This window comes from Coturnix japonica, chromosome 1, assembly GCF_001577835.2.
Source record: "Coturnix japonica isolate 7356 chromosome 1, Coturnix japonica 2.1, whole genome shotgun sequence".
Classification (NCBI taxonomy): domain Eukaryota; kingdom Metazoa; phylum Chordata; class Aves; order Galliformes; family Phasianidae; genus Coturnix; species Coturnix japonica.
This window is the reverse complement of record NC_029516.1, coordinates 63,553,238-63,570,382: the sequence shown is the minus strand read 5'-3', so window position 1 is coordinate 63,570,382 and position 17,145 is coordinate 63,553,238. Positions and strand designations below refer to the sequence as shown.

At 40.2% G+C, this 17,145-nt stretch overlaps 1 protein-coding gene across 2 annotated transcripts; it reads right to left on the bottom strand.

The window, feature by feature from the left end:
* Nucleotides 1-179: 179 nt before the first annotated feature.
* SAMM50 (SAMM50 sorting and assembly machinery component) lies at nucleotides 180-17,135 on the bottom strand. Of its 2 annotated transcripts, XM_015870027.2 has the most exons (15): nucleotides 16,983-17,135; nucleotides 14,965-15,075; nucleotides 13,863-13,964; nucleotides 12,817-12,904; nucleotides 10,951-11,057; nucleotides 9,045-9,175; nucleotides 8,741-8,828; nucleotides 8,215-8,343; nucleotides 7,520-7,591; nucleotides 6,454-6,540; nucleotides 4,027-4,097; nucleotides 3,369-3,436; nucleotides 1,956-2,102; nucleotides 1,487-1,628; nucleotides 180-710 (listed from the first exon to the last, which is right to left on the bottom strand). In XM_015870027.2, exons 1-15 carry the CDS (start codon nucleotides 17,001-17,003, stop codon nucleotides 665-667), a joined length of 1,410 nt encoding a protein of 469 aa, XP_015725513.1. In that variant the 5' UTR covers nucleotides 17,004-17,135; the 3' UTR covers nucleotides 180-664. The 2 variants fall into 2 exon arrangements, 1 of the variants encoding a protein (XP_015725513.1); XR_001556868.2 differs by lacking the exons at nucleotides 3,369-3,436; nucleotides 4,027-4,097.
* Between the last annotated feature and the right edge of the window lie 10 nt (nucleotides 17,136-17,145).

Here is a 17,145-nt window from a genome sequence, read left to right as displayed (position 1 = left end):
TCTATGAAGATCATTTTGAGAGCCCAGACATGGTTAAATTCTCAGCGGGAATGAGGGACCTAACTTTGCAACAGGCCCCTTACCACATGTATGGTAGATAGCTGGAGTTGAACTTTTATAGTATGCAATTCAGACTGTAGGAGGCACTTTCATATAGGTAATTTTACAGTAGTGAAACGTATTTGAAAGAGCACGTTTTATTTTACTTATAACCACAAATTTTGCATCAAGTAACTTTTATGCGCTTTGATGCTGGTAAAAACTGACCTTGCGCATGCATTGTCATCCCAACACTTGTGAGACCTTCAGTTAGAAGCCTGAATGCTGCACAGGCCAATGACAATTACAACCATGTGAAAAATATCCAAGAACCAGTTTCCCAGTGCAATTGTAGTATTTTGCAAATAACAAGTAAAAGCTGCAAATTAAAATAGCTAGAATCCCACAAACATTCTCCCATCTTAGAGATTCTCCCATAAGAATCAGAGCTACAAAGAACCTTTAAAGCATAATTTTTTTAATGTAGCTCCTTGTGGAGTTGAAGGTAAATCATTCAAATGCGTATCAGTATTTCAAGAAAATAATTAGACTGTATCAAGCTATTCTGAAGTCTTGATTTCCATCAGAGCTTATCTTCTTATTACTGACGTGAAGTGTTTCCACATTAGAGAAATCTGATTCCTGCTCCAAACTGAACGCCATCACATATCCTGAGAAGAAATAAACAATAAACAACATAAATGAAAAAATAAAGGTACTGATAAAATCAATTTTCCCTGTGCCTCAATTTCCAAGCTTTTCAATGTCTGGGGGGTTACAGCTCAAACTTTAGCTGACAAAGGCTTTGCCAATGTGCCATCCATAAAAGTCCATACATTTAAAATTACTGTTACTTGTTTACAATTCACATGACTGACAAGTAGAAATGTAACCCAAGTCCTATAGGAAACAGTATCTCACACAGTATTTTTGCTACTGCACAGGCACGAAGAGCTCCCTTAATATTTTCTATTACGTATTACAATATTTCCTTGGTGTAGAATAATTGGTTGCTAACAAGTTATTTGTTCTCCCTTTCTCTTTTTCTATAATTATACTTGTGTTCATTTTTCAAGCAAGGACACTGAACTTGTGCTTTATCCAATCACTTGTTTTTGGAAGGCTTAGGAAAATCCATTGAGCTGTTTGAGTGATCATTTCCCCTAAAGAAATTAAATCTGCTACGCAGCTACTCACACATCTCAACAGCTGATCTCCAGGTCTATGAACTGTGAAACCTGAGATATAAACAGTCTTAAACTAAGAAGTACTGTGAAACAAACATGGACATAGCCAGCTAAAAGGAAAGAGCATAAAGTGCTAAAAAGAAATCTCAAAACTGGCATTGAATAAACAAAAGACAATAATTTTTTCTTCCAAAAGCACACAGAAGTGCAGTTGCTTTGAAAACTAATTACTACTAAAGAAATCAGTGTAAAAAACAAACCTGTCACCCAACTGTACTCCCATGGGGAAACAGTAATTAAGTTCTAATCTAGCGATGTTTCCAAGTCGGAGCACTATTCCGGCACCGTAAGACCATCGAATGTACTCTGCCAGCTTCTGCAGGTGAGCTTTGGGACCATCACCTGAATGCAAAAGACCAGGAAAACAAGGAATCAGAGGAGATTGCTGAGATGTTTGAAGGCTAGTTGGGTTTTCACAGCTAGAAGCCAGATTACCTAGGAGCACCTCCTGCAAAGAGTTAGGAAAACTTCTGGCAGTATGTCAAGAACACAAGTTCATAGCAACAGCTTTTTGACAGCCACTGAAATATATGTAGTAACCAAAATGCTTTTGAGCCAATTGGCCCTTAGCAGTTCTTCTCTCCTTTTTGCTTTTATATATAGAGAGAGTACACAAATTATATATACAGAGTAGCAGATTTTGTTACATACAGTTCTTCTGAGGCTTACCATAGTTAAGATTGCAGAGGTTTCCAGCATTGAAAAAGAAATGTGTTCGGAAAAGGTCTCCAAACCCTCCTTGGCCTGGTCGGAAAGGTAGAGGAGTGTAGAGATGCAAACCTCCAGCCCAGTAGGCTTCTCCTCCCAAGTAATCACCTAATTACAGAAAACATTGAAATCAAAGCATTTACTGTGGAATACCTTACAAGAACCAGGTCTCAAAGAGACAAGAGTACATCCTTTAAGTTGCTCTACACTTCACTGTTCTTACTGTTCTACCCTTTCACAGCTCTTACCAATTGCTTCTAGCTCCCTCCAACCTCACAACTACCAAGCAGAAATTAGACTTTACAGAAAGGGTAGTTAAGTACTGGAATAGGCTCCCCAGGGAGGTGGTTGAATCACCATCCCTGGATGTGTTTAAGAGCCATTTGGATGTGATGCTCAGAGATATGATTTAGCAGAGGGTTGTTAGAGTTAGGGAACTATGGTTAGGCTGCAGTTGGACTTGATGATCTTCAAGGTCTTGTCCAACCTGGGTCATTCTATGATTCTATGACTTACACCATTCTTTACGCTTTCCAAGTGAATCAACCTTTTTTCTTCATGCCCCCACCTGTGGCATGCACCTTCTTGCAATTCATCAGAAGTTACTTTCTGAAGCTCTTCCACATATTCACCTCAGTTGTAAAAACAGGAAGTTGATACAGCTAAGCAAATAGTTTATAACAATGGCAAGCCAGGAGAAAGAGAGCTGAGGAAACTCCTGGCTCTCAAAACACCTCTGATGATCAGATAACCTTTCCCCTAAGCTACCTGAACTTATGCTGAATCAAAAAGAGATTTAATGAAACTATTACTATCTTTCAGGTTTTTTTTTAAGCTCAAAAGCTTACTAATTAAAGAGACATAATGGAAGTTTGAAACTTGGTCACCCCTGCTAAAGACCACGGGTCAACCTGGAGATGAAAATGTGGTTTTAGAAGTTCTGAGTCGTGAAAGTAAAAGAAACAATGGCTAAAAAATAAGAAGAAAATTCTGGCATATCCTTGATTTATTTTAGGTAAAGCCATGCACTGCTGAAATTCACTTTAAGGAGCATTAGAAAATCGCATGTATTCTATATACATTAAAAGGTCTGAGGTTAATATAAGAAGAACAAATGTAACAGTAATCTACAAAAGTCAGAAGGCAAGCTTGGTTTACAGAAGTAGCTACAGGTTAGCTAAGAACTACTTGGTTTTGTTCCACTATGAACTAATATATCATGACCGATCAGAGAAGTGACTCTTCTCAGAATCAAACAACATAAAGGGAGCAACTATCTTAAAGCTACAGAAAGCTGAAGGACAGAATTTGAGGATTCGTTACAAACTAATGTTTTCAGTATTGTCAGAAGAGCAGGATTTAAAAGTTTCCCACCATCACTCTGGGGTCCAATGCTGTACATACTGAATCCTCGCACACTTGTTGGTCCACCAAGGTAAAACCTAGTAAACACAAACAGTGCTTCACTTGAAACCACTCACACTTTTAACTTTGGTTTGCAAAATAGCAAGTGACTTCATAACAAATGTAGTAAAGTCTGCTGTAACAACTTTGACAGAAATACTCCAGTTAAGATCTATTACATGTAAAGCTAACACAACTGACAATAAGTACTTAATGTAAATAAAGTCTAAATGCCTTCCGTTGATGATCTTTAAAAATAGGCATTGGAGGGCAAAATTGCTAAAAAAAACCAAGTTATTACCTGGCTTTACTTCTAAAAATACCTGCCGTATTATTTATGCCCAATACAAAATACTGAAGATGATAAATACCACTTAGAAATGGCAAATGTTGGTAGGCAGAGCTACTACTTACTGAATTATCCCTCCCCACTATGAAAATGAAAACTAGAAAGCATGCCTTGATTGTTAATGCGCACAAAAAGCTACTTAGTAGTTTGTTTTTATTATCTCCCAAAACAGAACTATTTCTGCTTCTCTGTTCTGCTGCACTTTTTTTTTTTTTTTTTTTCTCATAGATTACCTGGGTGGACTGAAAGAAATTAAGAGGCATTAAAAACAAACCTTACCTATCAGCTATACTGGATGGCTTGTCTCCAATGGGTACCAGCATTCCACCCCAAAGTGATGCTGAAAAAACCTTTGGAGAAAAAAAAGTTGTTGTTTCTCTTTTTTTCCTTTTTACTAATATGCAGTATTCTATTTCACTTAAAAAAACAAACAAACAAAAAAAAAAAACAACAAAAACAAATTATCAGTAAAATGCCATTGCTCAGTTAAAGGCACAGATCCCTTTAGTGGAACCAAAAGTTTCAGCTGATCACAGGGCATGTGTGGATCTTCAACAGCTGTATTCTTTGGAAACTCTTGGTCACTGCTGCCCTCTTTCTGCACTATGCAGTGCTGCAACTTGAAGTTTAAAGTAGGACTTTTAAACCAAGTGCTGCTTCCACAATAGCTAAAGGGTGCACCCATCCAGCTCTGACGTTCTTATTGTTTTTTGTGCCTTGAAATAAGACAATAAGACAAACCCTGCTGACACAAATTATTCCTTGTAATTTTAAACCAGTAGGAGGTTAAATCCAGAAAACAGAAATACCTTTTTTTATAATTATCACCTGACTGTAACTACTTACAGTTACTGACTTAGCCTTAAAACTAAATGATACCATCTTCCACAGATCACTCTATTGGCACTAAATACATACATATAATTACTGTTCATCTATACAGTAACTGCTAGAAGTCAGATCACTGTACTAAATACATTTAATGATCTGCCCCCTATCTGCATACAAAGCAGAAGTACCAAGCAGTGAGGTCTACTGTCAACACTGTGACTACAGGTGCTGGGCAATTTCTCCTGTTACCTTCTGTCCCCAGAGACCCAATACATCTCTCTGTCATGATCAGAGATGAGCCCATGATCAAGTGCATGCACATCTCGTTAACTAAGTGCTACACAGCATATGCAAAGGCCAGGTGCAGCCCAGACCATACTCAAAAGCAATATATCTCACAGAATTATCTATACCTCAGGATGAGATGTGCTTCACTTTTACTCACAATATAACCTTATTAGTTAGTCATGACTGAGAAAAAAGAAAGTCCTTTTTGCATAGCCACGAAGTCATTAAATTATTTCCTAGGATAATATGCTGTTTTGTTCAATGAAAAGTCAGCAAATACATGTAAGATAACTAAAAGCACACCTATCATGCTATGCTTGTTCTCCCACCACATGATGTAATAAGAAAGGGGTATAACCAAATTGCTTTAAAATGCTTTCCTATGTTGGCCTAACTGATCTAACCCAAAACTTCACTGAGCTGAATCTCCTCAGAATAAAAGCATACAGACAGCATACAGAATAACAGCAGTCAGACCCTTACAGAACCAGTTTGTTAATATCTGCACTAGAAAAACAGCTTTGAGTTTTTCCAGTTCTAGCACTGGCATAATGTTAACATGCTTCCAGTCTCTTCATGATACCAATCCTTTTTAGAAAGCTATAAAGTGGCAGAGATGGTCTCAACTTTTTAAACAGGATTTATCTAAATTTAGTATGTTGGGGTGGAAATTAGTGCCACCTCCATTTTTACAGCTTCATAATGCAAGTTGCACTTAAGTATCGTAGTGAAACCACTTCTTTCTTTCCTAGCAATTTTATATATCAGAGATAATTATCATATAATACATGCTATGATTCCAGAATCAGTAGCCACGTGTTCCGAATTTCAAATGGTGAAAGCTCAGGGGAGACCTCATCACATTCTACAACTTCCTGAAGGGAGGTTGTGATGAGAGGAGGGGCTTGGCCTCTTCTTCCAGGCAACAAACAGGACCGGAGGAAATGGCCACAAGTTGTATCAGATGAGGTTTAGACTGGACATAAGAAGGAACTTTTTCTCTCAGAGAGTGGTCAGGCACTGGAATGGCTGCCCAGAGAGGTGATGGAGTCACCATCCCTGGCAGTGTTCAAGAGGTGTCTGGATAGGGAGCTAGCAGATCTGGTTTAGTGGTTTTACTGTAGGTAAAGGGAAGATGGTTGGACTATATGGTCCTTTCGTCCTTTCCAACCTTGTGATTCTATGAGTCTATAATTCTAACTAAACCTGACTAAAGAGAAGCCAGACTATTCACAGTCAAATGAAAAACATACAACAAAGTCTACAGTTTATCAAAAGTCAATTTTAGAAAAATTACATAGAAAATACATGGCCAGTGTTCCTTCTGAAATGAAAACAGTTCCTATGGGGAACTGTAGGATAATTCCTTCTTTCCAAACTGTCCAATTCTCAAGTGACTGTACATGGCAGAAACACCAGCTCAGAAATAAGAGTATTTAAGTCCCCAAAAAAACCCACACTAAGATATCTACCATCATCTTTCATTTCTATCATCTTTTTCCAGTCCACAGTGAAGTCATTGTAAGACACAGATTCAGTCACCTCATCCATTATTTCAACTACTAAAATATCTTTTAAAGAAATTACCGAGTCCCAGAGAAGCTGCTTATTCAACTGAAATTCAAAATCTTCCTTTAGAAAGCTCACATCTCCACCTGTATATCCAGCCAGTTCCTGCAAAGACAACCAAATTTAGAGTTGTGCTGGGCATTTCTTCCCACACAAAATTCATCATGTGTGCATCTGCATAAGCACTGTTTTCTGGGTAATAAGCACATCAGATATTGAGACAAATGAATTCTGAACCAATGAAAAAGTACATGTGACTCTCAGAACTTATCCCTCTCCTAAATATTAAACCAGCCTGTTGCTTTCTAAGCCCTCTTTCAAGCAAGAACACAACATAAAAAAGCTTGAAAATCAAGCAACCAAAATAAAATCTCTGGTATTTATTTAGCACCTGAGAAGATTTCACAGGTACTAAAATGGGGCTGAAGAACCGAATACAAATAGTAGTATTACATGAACCGTAGTTGAATATAAGAAATGACTGAATTGGTGTTACACGCAGCATCTAAAAAATGGTATGTTAACTCAGTCCTGAATTAGAACTGCCATTCTCACTCAGAGCAGCAGCACTTCTGGTTCCAATGGGATTTCAAAGCAATTTGCTTCTGCAGCCCTGCAGAAGTCAGTGCTTCTGAAGTGCTAAACCACACAGCAAGAGAGACAGGTTTTCTGAAAGCTTTAAATGCAACAAGAGTAAAAACCATGTGTACACCACTCAGTTATTTCTATCTCGTCTTTCAAACTTCTCAAGTAGCAATACAATCAGAGACTGGTAGCTTTACAGCATAGCTGCAGAAAACAAGAGACTACTACTGCCTATTGAGTATAGAAGAGATACCATCTGTGATAATGCACCTCAGCTAATAAATAATTGAGTGCTAATGGCGAGAAACGGACTGTACTGTTTGAGCATAATACAGAAATGAAAATGTGCTTCCACTAAAAAAAAAAAAAATTAAATCATCATTTTTAAATGGCACACTCTAAAAATAAAAAGTAATTACTGGTCATCACTCTATCCTAGTCAGTTTACGATCACATACATAGACAACATCCACTAACAACAGGAGTGATTTAATACTACCTGATTAATTTTCAGCAAAGCACCTCTTTTTGGCAAGATTGAAGAGTTCCGGGAATCAATTACCATGGCATGCTGGAAAGAATCAAACAATTACTTTTCAGTTCTCTTATCCACTGAATATCACAAAGTGACACCATTATTTTCCATCACAACCTGTGCACATGGAGGACATGGAGGACAACCACAGCTCCAGGCTTGCACAGCTCCACGGATCTGGGAGAAATGTCTTAACAGTCTAACTTAGTTTTAACTTTAGAGGAAGCCACATCAAATACATACACGTATTTGTTTACTTGATTAGCAATAACTTTTGGGTATGAGATCCCCAGCAACAGCTTGCTGGATGTGCCTGTGCTCTCTTCACTACCCTGCAACAATTCAACTTTATTTGCACAGGTTAGCAGTGGTGGCACATAATAAGTAATCAATGCTGCAACAATAGATGCTAGATGACAAGGAGGGCCTTTTATACAGTTTTGAAGAAAGAACAGACAAGCACATGCAACAGTCAAAATGCAACAGCCATTTTCTCTTTGGATGACTGTGTGAATGACCAAGCACAGTAGAAGACTTACCTGAAGAAAAACACACTACCTACTAAGAAAGCCAGACAAAAAGCTCCTTTGGAATCATTTGTAACAATGAGATTACTCAAAATAACATACACCCCATTTACAACAAGGAAAAAACCTTACAGATACAGACGATTTAAGAGAGTGTCCACTTTCTTCTCGAACAGAAAAGGATGCTGTTCTAGCTAGGCAGCCAAGCTCTCTCCACACACCCTCCCACTTCAATGTGTGATTAGTCTTCCAGATTGGAAACTACAAAAGAAAAGAAAAAGAAGGAAAAAGGAAAGAAGTGAGATGGGAAGACAGTTTTGCTACAAAATTAATACAAACGTTTCCCTGGAAAAACTCTCCGAATAGGTGCACACTGCCCCATTTAGCCCAGATGGGTTAATATGGTGAGCAAAACAATCATCTGCTTTTCTAAAACAGTGGTCTAAACTTTAAAAACTTGCAGAAAAATGCAGAGGCATTTTTATATGGCAAACATAAAGATTACATTCCAAGGTCTCTTTCAAACAAATCTGCCCTGTGCATAAGCAGAAGTGTTTCGGTCATTACGAAAGTAAAGCAGATATTTGTGAAAGCCAGCTGTGACCTGAATTAAATGTAAATGAAGCATGTGATCCACAAACATTTGTGCTACACTTACATTAAATTCTGCTGATATCCCTCTGTCAGTTTCACGAAGAGAACTCCAAGGGAACTGTCCAGTTACTTTATATAGGTTAACTGAAAAACTGAACCACAACATTACTGGTAGGTTTGAAAGTGAAACTATTTAAATAGGTGGAATTTTACATTATCACAAAAAAAATAAGAAACCAGCTCTGATCCTTTAAGACTAACAGACCCTCAGTAAAGGAACAGACTGGATTACTACTCAGTGAAAGATCTTACTAATTGTTCTATATTTCTTCAGGAAAAAAAGAGACACACAGAAATGTATTGCCTACTTTCTTTCAAAGTTTCCAGGCTGTGGCTTGAAGAATGACAGACCATATGAAGTTTCCTTTGTTCCATAGGAGAACTGGAAGGTGACCTTCTCTGCACGTCCAAAGAGATTGGGGAACTTTAGCCCAAGTACCTATATAAATTAGGAAAAAAAACCACCATCAAAACACGATTTCATAGTTTGCTAAGTTGCATCTGAACCACATGCTGAAGACAGGTACCTCTAACCTGTGAATGAGAAAAGTAGGCATTAAATATACTTGCAATTAAGCAAGTTTTTCTTGTAAGATAGATTTTTCTTGTAAGATAGGTTTTTATTTGCAGGGGCAGCAACAGCCATCATGATAGTACACATGATAGTTAGTATATCACTCAGTCTTTAGTGCTGTGCAGTACCTGCTGACATCATGTGTTCTCATCATATCACTAGTACTGCTATTATTTCAAGCAAAATCTCCCAGCCAGTCTAAAAGGCTGGATAAATCTTTGGCAACTGCAGACTTTTCAGCAGATCACCAGAAGAACTACCTGCCAGATAGGGACTGTTGGAACCACAGCAATAAGCCAATGGAAGATTATCAGTACAGAGCCACGCTGGTATTTTTGTTCTGAAGAACAAGACGTTTACAGCAGTAAAACACACCATTACAACTTTCCAGGTTTTAGATGAATTTATGGGTTAGGATAAATATCAAATCAATTCAACTCTTGAAGAAACAAAAGCTGCTGTCAAGACCAATGTATGTTTGTACCATGCTCTTATCACCCAAATACTTTACTTCTCAGTAACAAAATAACATCAAGTAGAAAGGAAAACTAAGTATAAAAAAAGAAACCAAGGCAGCTCTAAGACTGTTTTCAAAAGCACTATAATCACATATTGGATTTATGCGCCAAACTTTTCACAGCTGGGGGCTGCAGGATTACTCTCAGTGAGAAGAGTGCAGAAGCTGCTTGAGATCAGACAGGAGGTGGTTCAAGTGGGATTTCCTATTGGTTTAACTTGGACTGCAACATCCTGGACACTGCTACCAGCAGCACAGCTGGACAAGCATTTCTCAACCCACTTGGTTCCAATTCTCCCTGCACTTATGTAACACCATTACCTGACTTGTGCAGTAATTTAGCCAGGTTAAAAATACTTCTAAGAAGAAAAGGATGAGTCCCTTGATCTGGCTTATGGACAAGACCCAGGAAGAACCATGCTATGCACATGCAAAGGTAGAATGGGAGCAGGAATAAGCGTAAGAAAGCAGGATGTACTTAAACTCGCATGGCTGTTAACATCAAGTTAACAAAACAGCGCAGCATTTACTTCTTTCAGTTGGTAAATATTCTTCACACACGATTTTAATCGAATGCATTCTCAAGTGAATCAAGTGGATATCAGTTCCACAGTTGATGTGGTTGTGAAAAACCCAGTATTCTGCAGCCCAGAATAACTGTTACAGAGCTGAAACTAGTGAGAAACAAAAACAACTTCTAAGTCAAATATAAAGCATCCTGACTGAGAAAAAAAAACCAACATATATATAGATCTCTTACAAGCTAAATGCCAAGCTACTGGTCTCTTTAGTAGACAGAGTATCTTAAATATTAAAAAAAAAAATTATTGGAAAAAAAAAAAAAGAATTAAGAAAAAATCCTACTGAGGTGGAATGACTGAGTTGCATTTGTACAACACTATTCCCTAGCACAAAACAGGCTTTTGCTGAATGAAAGCCTGACTAATATAAAGGCTCTTTAAAGACAGAAGTCCAACAAAGCTTTAGTAAAGCTGGATCAAGAAAATAATTAGGTTTGGATCAAGTCTTCACTTACTTAATCACTAAATTTCTTGCTACACTTGAAACATGGAAGTAAGAGGTCTATCAAAAGGAATTAATAATTATTTGAAATGATCCATACCATGCTGCCTTCATTGTTGCCAACCATAGTGTTGTAGCTTCCAGTTAGCCTTCGTAATTCTGTCACCTCAAAGGTTACGTCTAAACCATTTGGAAGGGCATCATCTCCTAAATAAAGAAAGAACAGTATCTCTAGAAAGCTATTTAGAAAACAAACAACCACAGACAGAAGAAAACTTCAGTTCTTTGAAATCTAGTTGAACTGAATGATAATAAAGAAACTACATTACAAAGAAAAACAGTTTGGTAAAAAGATGGAGAAGGGTCTGGAGGGCAAGACATATAGGAGCAGCTGTGGTCCCTTGGTGTGCTCAAGAGCAGAGGAGCTGATGGAGGCCTGATGGCGACTGCAGCTTCTCACAGGGAGCAGAGGGACAGCACTGAGCTCTGCTCTGTGTGACAGCGACAGGGCCCGAGGGAACAGCACGGAGCTGTGCCAGGGGAGGGGCAGCTGGGGGTGAGGGAAAGGGTCTGCACCACAGGGTGGTTGGGCCTTGGAACAGGCTGCCCAGGGCAGTGGGCATGGCCTCATGGTGAGAGGAATTTAAGTGTTTGGTCATTTTCAGACATAGGGTTTGGTTTCTGAGTGATAAGCCAGGAGTTGGACTCAATGGCTCACATGTGTACCTTTCAACTCAGGATATTCTACAATTCTATGTCATTTGTGTGTGCATACAGAATTTCATACAGTGGTCCATACATGGCAAGAGGAATGCTGTCACCAGAGCAGAGCTCCCAGCACTTCACAGCTAAATGCCAAACAACAGAAACTGACTGGTTCCCCTTGGGCTCTGGATGTAGCAGCTGTTCCAAAACACAGATGTCAAGGGTACCTAATTCTGCTTGAAGCAGCTGGGACAGCAACCCATTGCTAACAGCCTGTGGGGCTGCAGTGCTCTTCCTTCTCAATAGTGTACCTTTCTCTTGCTGGAAAGAATACTGGCAAGTTTGCAAAGCAACCACAAGGCAGAAAATGCAAAATGAGCCTTAATGAGGAACCTGCACACACTCAGCTGCCCCATGTATCTTATAAGGTCATTTTTAATTAGAAGCACTGATACAACTACTAGTAACTCTACTAAGCACAAACAAATTGATTAATAAGCCACCTGTAACATGAAAGCATAGAAGGCATTTTCAAGCTTTACCTCAAGTGTTTATTCCTCTGAAAATCTGGATTATGGCAGGTGCACCATGACTATTTTAGTGTTGGTAGTTAACTCATTTTTGCATGTATTCAAGTAAGAGTTACACACATACACACACATGCAGTCACAACGAATCACAGAATCATAGCATGGTTTGGGTTGGAAAGGAGCTTTTAGATCACCTAGTTCCAACCCCCTGCTATAGGCAGGGACACCTCCATCTAGACCAGGTTGCTCAGAGCCCTATCCAGCCTGGCTTTCAATGCCAGGGAGGGGGCATCCACAACCTCTCTGGGCAACCTGTTCCAGTGTCTCACCACTGTCACAGTAAGTAATTTCTTCACTTCCCTTGACCTGCTGGTCACCCTTTCCATGCAACCCAGGATATGGTTGGCCTTCTGGGCTGCAAATGCACACTGCCGGCTCATGATGTATCTTTCATCAACTGACATCCCTAAATCCTCCTCAGGGCTGCTCTCAAGCCATCTGCTGTCTAATCTGTATGTGTGCTTGGATGTGAATACATCACTTTCATATAGATTGTGGATGTAGACACACACTCATGCATAGAACACCTATGTTTTCACATAAAATATACAAAGGTATATGAGGGAGCTTTGTAAATTATATAAACAAAAACAATCCAACCTGTCACACACGGAAATGTGCATTATAGAAGTTTATGTAAAACAGCTGAGGGTTACTGAGGCAATACGTACCTTGACAGGTATCAATCAGAACCTCTACTTGTCTAAAAATTCCTAGACGAAGCAACTTTTCACGAGCTTCATGGGATTTTCTCATCACCTATAGGATAAATAGCTCAGTCTTTCATCTTACTGAAAATAACTAGGATGAAATTGTTAAGATGCTGCTAAGTCACGCAGTATTCACAGATTACATATACAAAGACATATACGTGCTTTCAAAACAGATCACAACTACTTTAACACTCAAATCCATAAAGAAATTAAACTCAGAGCATCCGGCTAGATTTCCTACCAAGCCTGCAACCTAACTGTTCAGATGCTTAAACCTATTATTCAAATTGGTTTCAGTACTTAGAACTTATACACCTATTTACTGGGCCCATGCTTTTGACAAAAAAACAAATACAAACACATTAATCCACTTAAATCTAAACTAGTTTATGGGTAAAAGTTTTGATTCCATTTTTTACTGTTCTGAAAGCAGGCATGCCCCAAATAAATAGGTAGCATGCATGGTTTGCATGTTGATTTCACACATGTACTATTTCTACCCTATCTGGAGATAAAGCTCTGTGAATTTCATGACAAATTCAGCAGTGTAACCAAGTGCTACAGGGGGAAATATGCAAAGAAACTGCATACAAAAGAAGAATTTGGACTACGTGGGCAATTGCCCTATACAGCCAGAGGAAGACAATTCCTGGCAGCCACATTATAGGCACTGGTCATTTGTGCTGAGCACTTTTCTTAAGGAAATTAACTGAAAGTTTCACCTGTGGAATTAGCAATTCTCAAACAGGAATGGTGAACCTGAAAATATCTCAGAGTGCTGTCTGCCATCTCTCAATACCTTTGAGCTGAAAACATCAGAAAATACAGTATCTACCAGTACTGTATGTTTCAGTTTGGCTTCCATTTGATAAATTCAAAATCATTACAAAAACTGGCAAAGTTGCCTCGTGTCTGAAAAGCGCAGCCCAATGCAGGCAAATAGAGAGAGAAAATCATGACCTGAATATTTAAACAGTAGGTTTGTTATTCACCACGGTACTTACATCAATGAGATTTTTAGCCTTGAAAACATCTGCGATTTCATACATGATAATGTCATCTTTGGTCCTTCCAAGTCCATCGAAATGCACGTGCTGAACAACCACCTAAATGCAACCCATGTTTAAACACAAACACTGGATTTGCATCTAACGAGTATCAAAACCATCTACACATAAAATAAACACACACACACAAACCTACATAAAATCACCCATACTGTTGTCCAAATGAAAAACCCAAAGATTCCTACATGCTAACCTACATTATAAGAAATCAGTGCTGCCTACAATTCTGGAGAATTGTTCCTCTAACAAGAGAAAAGAAGAAGGCTCTAATCACAGTATCACAGAACTGTAGGGGCTGGAAGGGACCTCCAAAGATCATCAAGTCCAACCCCCCTGCCAAAGCAGGTTCCTTACACCAGGTCACACAGGTAGGCATCCAGGTGAGTCTTGAATATCTCCAGAAGAGCCTCCACAACCCCTGTGGGCAGCCTGTTCCAGTGCTCCATCATCCTCACCTAAAGAAGTTCTTGTCAAATTTGTGCATAACTTCCTATGCTTATACGAAATCTAGCACTGTTTCAAGCTGAAGAGATAGTTCCTGGGATTTCATAGGTGTTAGATGAACAAATAAGTCATCACAGAAATCACATCAAAATATTTACACATTTCAGACAGCATAGGTAGGTAGCTGTAGCTAGCCATGTGTTTTATCTGCTACACATATGGAAAGAGTTAAAACCAAACAACACAATGCCACAAATTATAAGTATTCAAACTATTAAAACTGTATAAAAGAGACTATAGTATAAAGCAAAGGTTAATTATATAGAAACAAAGATAATGCATGATACCTCTTCCATCTAGCAAGGTTAAACATAGTATGGGCCAAAGAGATACTCTGCAGTTAGCATTTACCACAGCAACACAATTCACGAGGTGGCAGTTTACTCAAATGTGGCCAACACTGCACCCAAGCAGATTAAGGGCAGTTGCATGGTTCAACACTAAACAGCACCACAGATGAGGTTACTTCTTATGAGGGATGGTGAAGAGCAGCACCTGTTAAGAAAAAAACCCAGGATGTTGCCTGGGGACTCACATCTTTGTTTTCAAGAATTTCCTGCTTGGCTTCAGGCTCGACTTCAACCAATTCAGGTTCTTCTCCCAAGGCCCCAAAATCCGGCCCGCTTGCTGGAAGGGGCTCCAAACTCTGGAAGGACACAAATAACTGGCCTTTAATGAAGGATTTGGTTTGTAAGTTGTCTTCTGCAAAGGAGAAAGGTGACCGTTCCTGACTCTGGGCTCAACAGGTCATGGGTAAAAAGACTGAAAAGAACCATTAAATGGGGGGAGTTACCAGCACACTTGTTACCTACGTGTCTGCTGTCTATTTTAGTGAAAGCCAAATATCTTAAAACTCTTCAAATAGTCACTCAAAAGAAACAATCTTAGCTCTTCCAAGAATAACCTTACTTTTAAAGCACGCCTTCTGTGTTAAACATGAACATTTTATTCTTTTTATCAGGGAGCCAATACTTTGTCTGGGTTTTTGGGAGGAGTGTGAATGATGAATAATGAAGAAAAAAAGGTGTTTTCAGTGCGCTATTTCACTTTACATATACCTCTATGCTTTTGTATTTCAATATTATTTAAAAGTATCCCTCCATATGATGTTCAGGTCCCAGCCATCAAAGCTTTCAAGGTGAACGTTTTAATTAGAATGGCTAATTCTAAAGAATATGGCTTTATTTACCACACCTGAGGGAGTCCTAAAGTCAGACTCTTATCACAAGATGACAGATTCAAGCATGAGTGAAGGCAGGGTTACCTGCAGAAGCAGAGGTCAGAGTTGGGTAACTCAGTAAATCCACTTTTAGTCTTAAGTCACTAATATAGCACATGCTAAATTATTTAAGGAGCACTAGGGTAATAAACTGCTGTTACACATCAGAATTAAGTTACAAAAACAAGCAGTCCTCTCCAGTTTGCAACCACATAACGCTGTGTAGCAATACATACTGCAGATGAATAGAGTCAAATGGTGAGGACCTGGCATAGCTGTCCAGAGAAGCTGTGGTGCCCCATATCTGACAGAAATCAAGAAGCCAGGATGGATGGGGCCCTGGGCAGCTCAGCTGGTGAATGGTAGCCTTGCCTGCAGCACGGGGTTTAAGCTGTGTGGGCTTAAGGTCCCTTTGAATCCAAAACATTCTTTGACTCTATGAATACAAAACTAAGAATATGAGAAAAATGTTAAAATAGAGATTAAGTTAGTTGTGGCAATTAGACACTCTGGAACCATGAGAGTCCTCTGCAGAAATGTGTTCCTCAGTTAATTAAGTGCCATGTAAAAGCCTGCTTTGTAGTCAATAGGTGTGTGGAGAAGGATGGGCCTGGGGTCTGGAGAACCCCCTCCCAGATGAGCTCCGTGCTCCAGATAGGCTGTCTGCTCAATGACCACACCTGGTTAGCAATGCTCTTCTCCACAGAGTGGTCAGTCCCTGGAATGGACTGAACTTGGTCACAAGTTGGAGCGTGGTACAGGGCAGCGGTTGCCAGAATTCAAGGAATGTTTGGACAACGCTCTGAGACACAGAGTTTGGACTGGAATGACCCTGTGTGGAGACAGGGGTTGGACTCGATGATCCCTGAGGGTCCCCTTCCAACCTGGGGCACTCTGTGATTCCACACCGTATTGTCCTCGAGGTTGGCTTCCCATGGCTACTCTAAGGGGAAAGCAGCTTCAGCAAAAAGCACTTCACGTTTTACCAAGCACGATGCCGATCTACTCTGATTTCTTTGCGATACAGCCAGCAGCACCGCCAGCCTCTCCCACCTTGTCCGCCGATACGGCCCGACTCCTTCGCGGCCCGCCTACCTCCCACCCGGCGGCACGGCCGAGCAGAGACCGAGGGCCGCCCGCACCAAAACCACCATGGTCAGACCCAGCGAGCGAGAAGGATGGCAGCGCCCAGAGACGATCTCGGCCGCTCCATACATGGGTGCCGCTACTGCGACCCGCTCGAAGGTCGCCGGAAGAGCAAGGCCCCAAGGCCGTTCCCCACAGGCCCGTCTTCCCCTCTCCTTTCCTCTCCCCCCAGCGCGGCGCTCACCCACCCGGGCGTGCACGGTGCCCATGGTGACGCGGGCTGGCGGGCGCTCGGCGGCGGCAGGCGCGGGACCACTGCGTTCAAGATCGCAGCACGGACACGGCCATGACAGGAAGCCCCGGCCCAGAGCCCGTTGGGCGACGGAAGAGGAAGGGGCGGTGCCCGGAAGC

Bases quoted from the DNA above. Each gene is read 5' to 3' on its own strand.
- SAMM50 (XM_015870027.2), bottom strand. From the start codon at position 17,003: ATGGGCACCGTGCACGCCCGG. The intron at 11,058-12,816 runs GTACGTATTGCC...TTCTTTATTTAG, and splicing joins TCTGATTGATACCTGTCAAG to GAGATGATGCCCTTCCAAAT. The intron at 1,629-1,955 runs GTAAGCCTCAGA...TTTTGCATTCAG, and splicing joins CCTCTGCAATCTTAACTATG to GTGATGGTCCCAAAGCTCAC.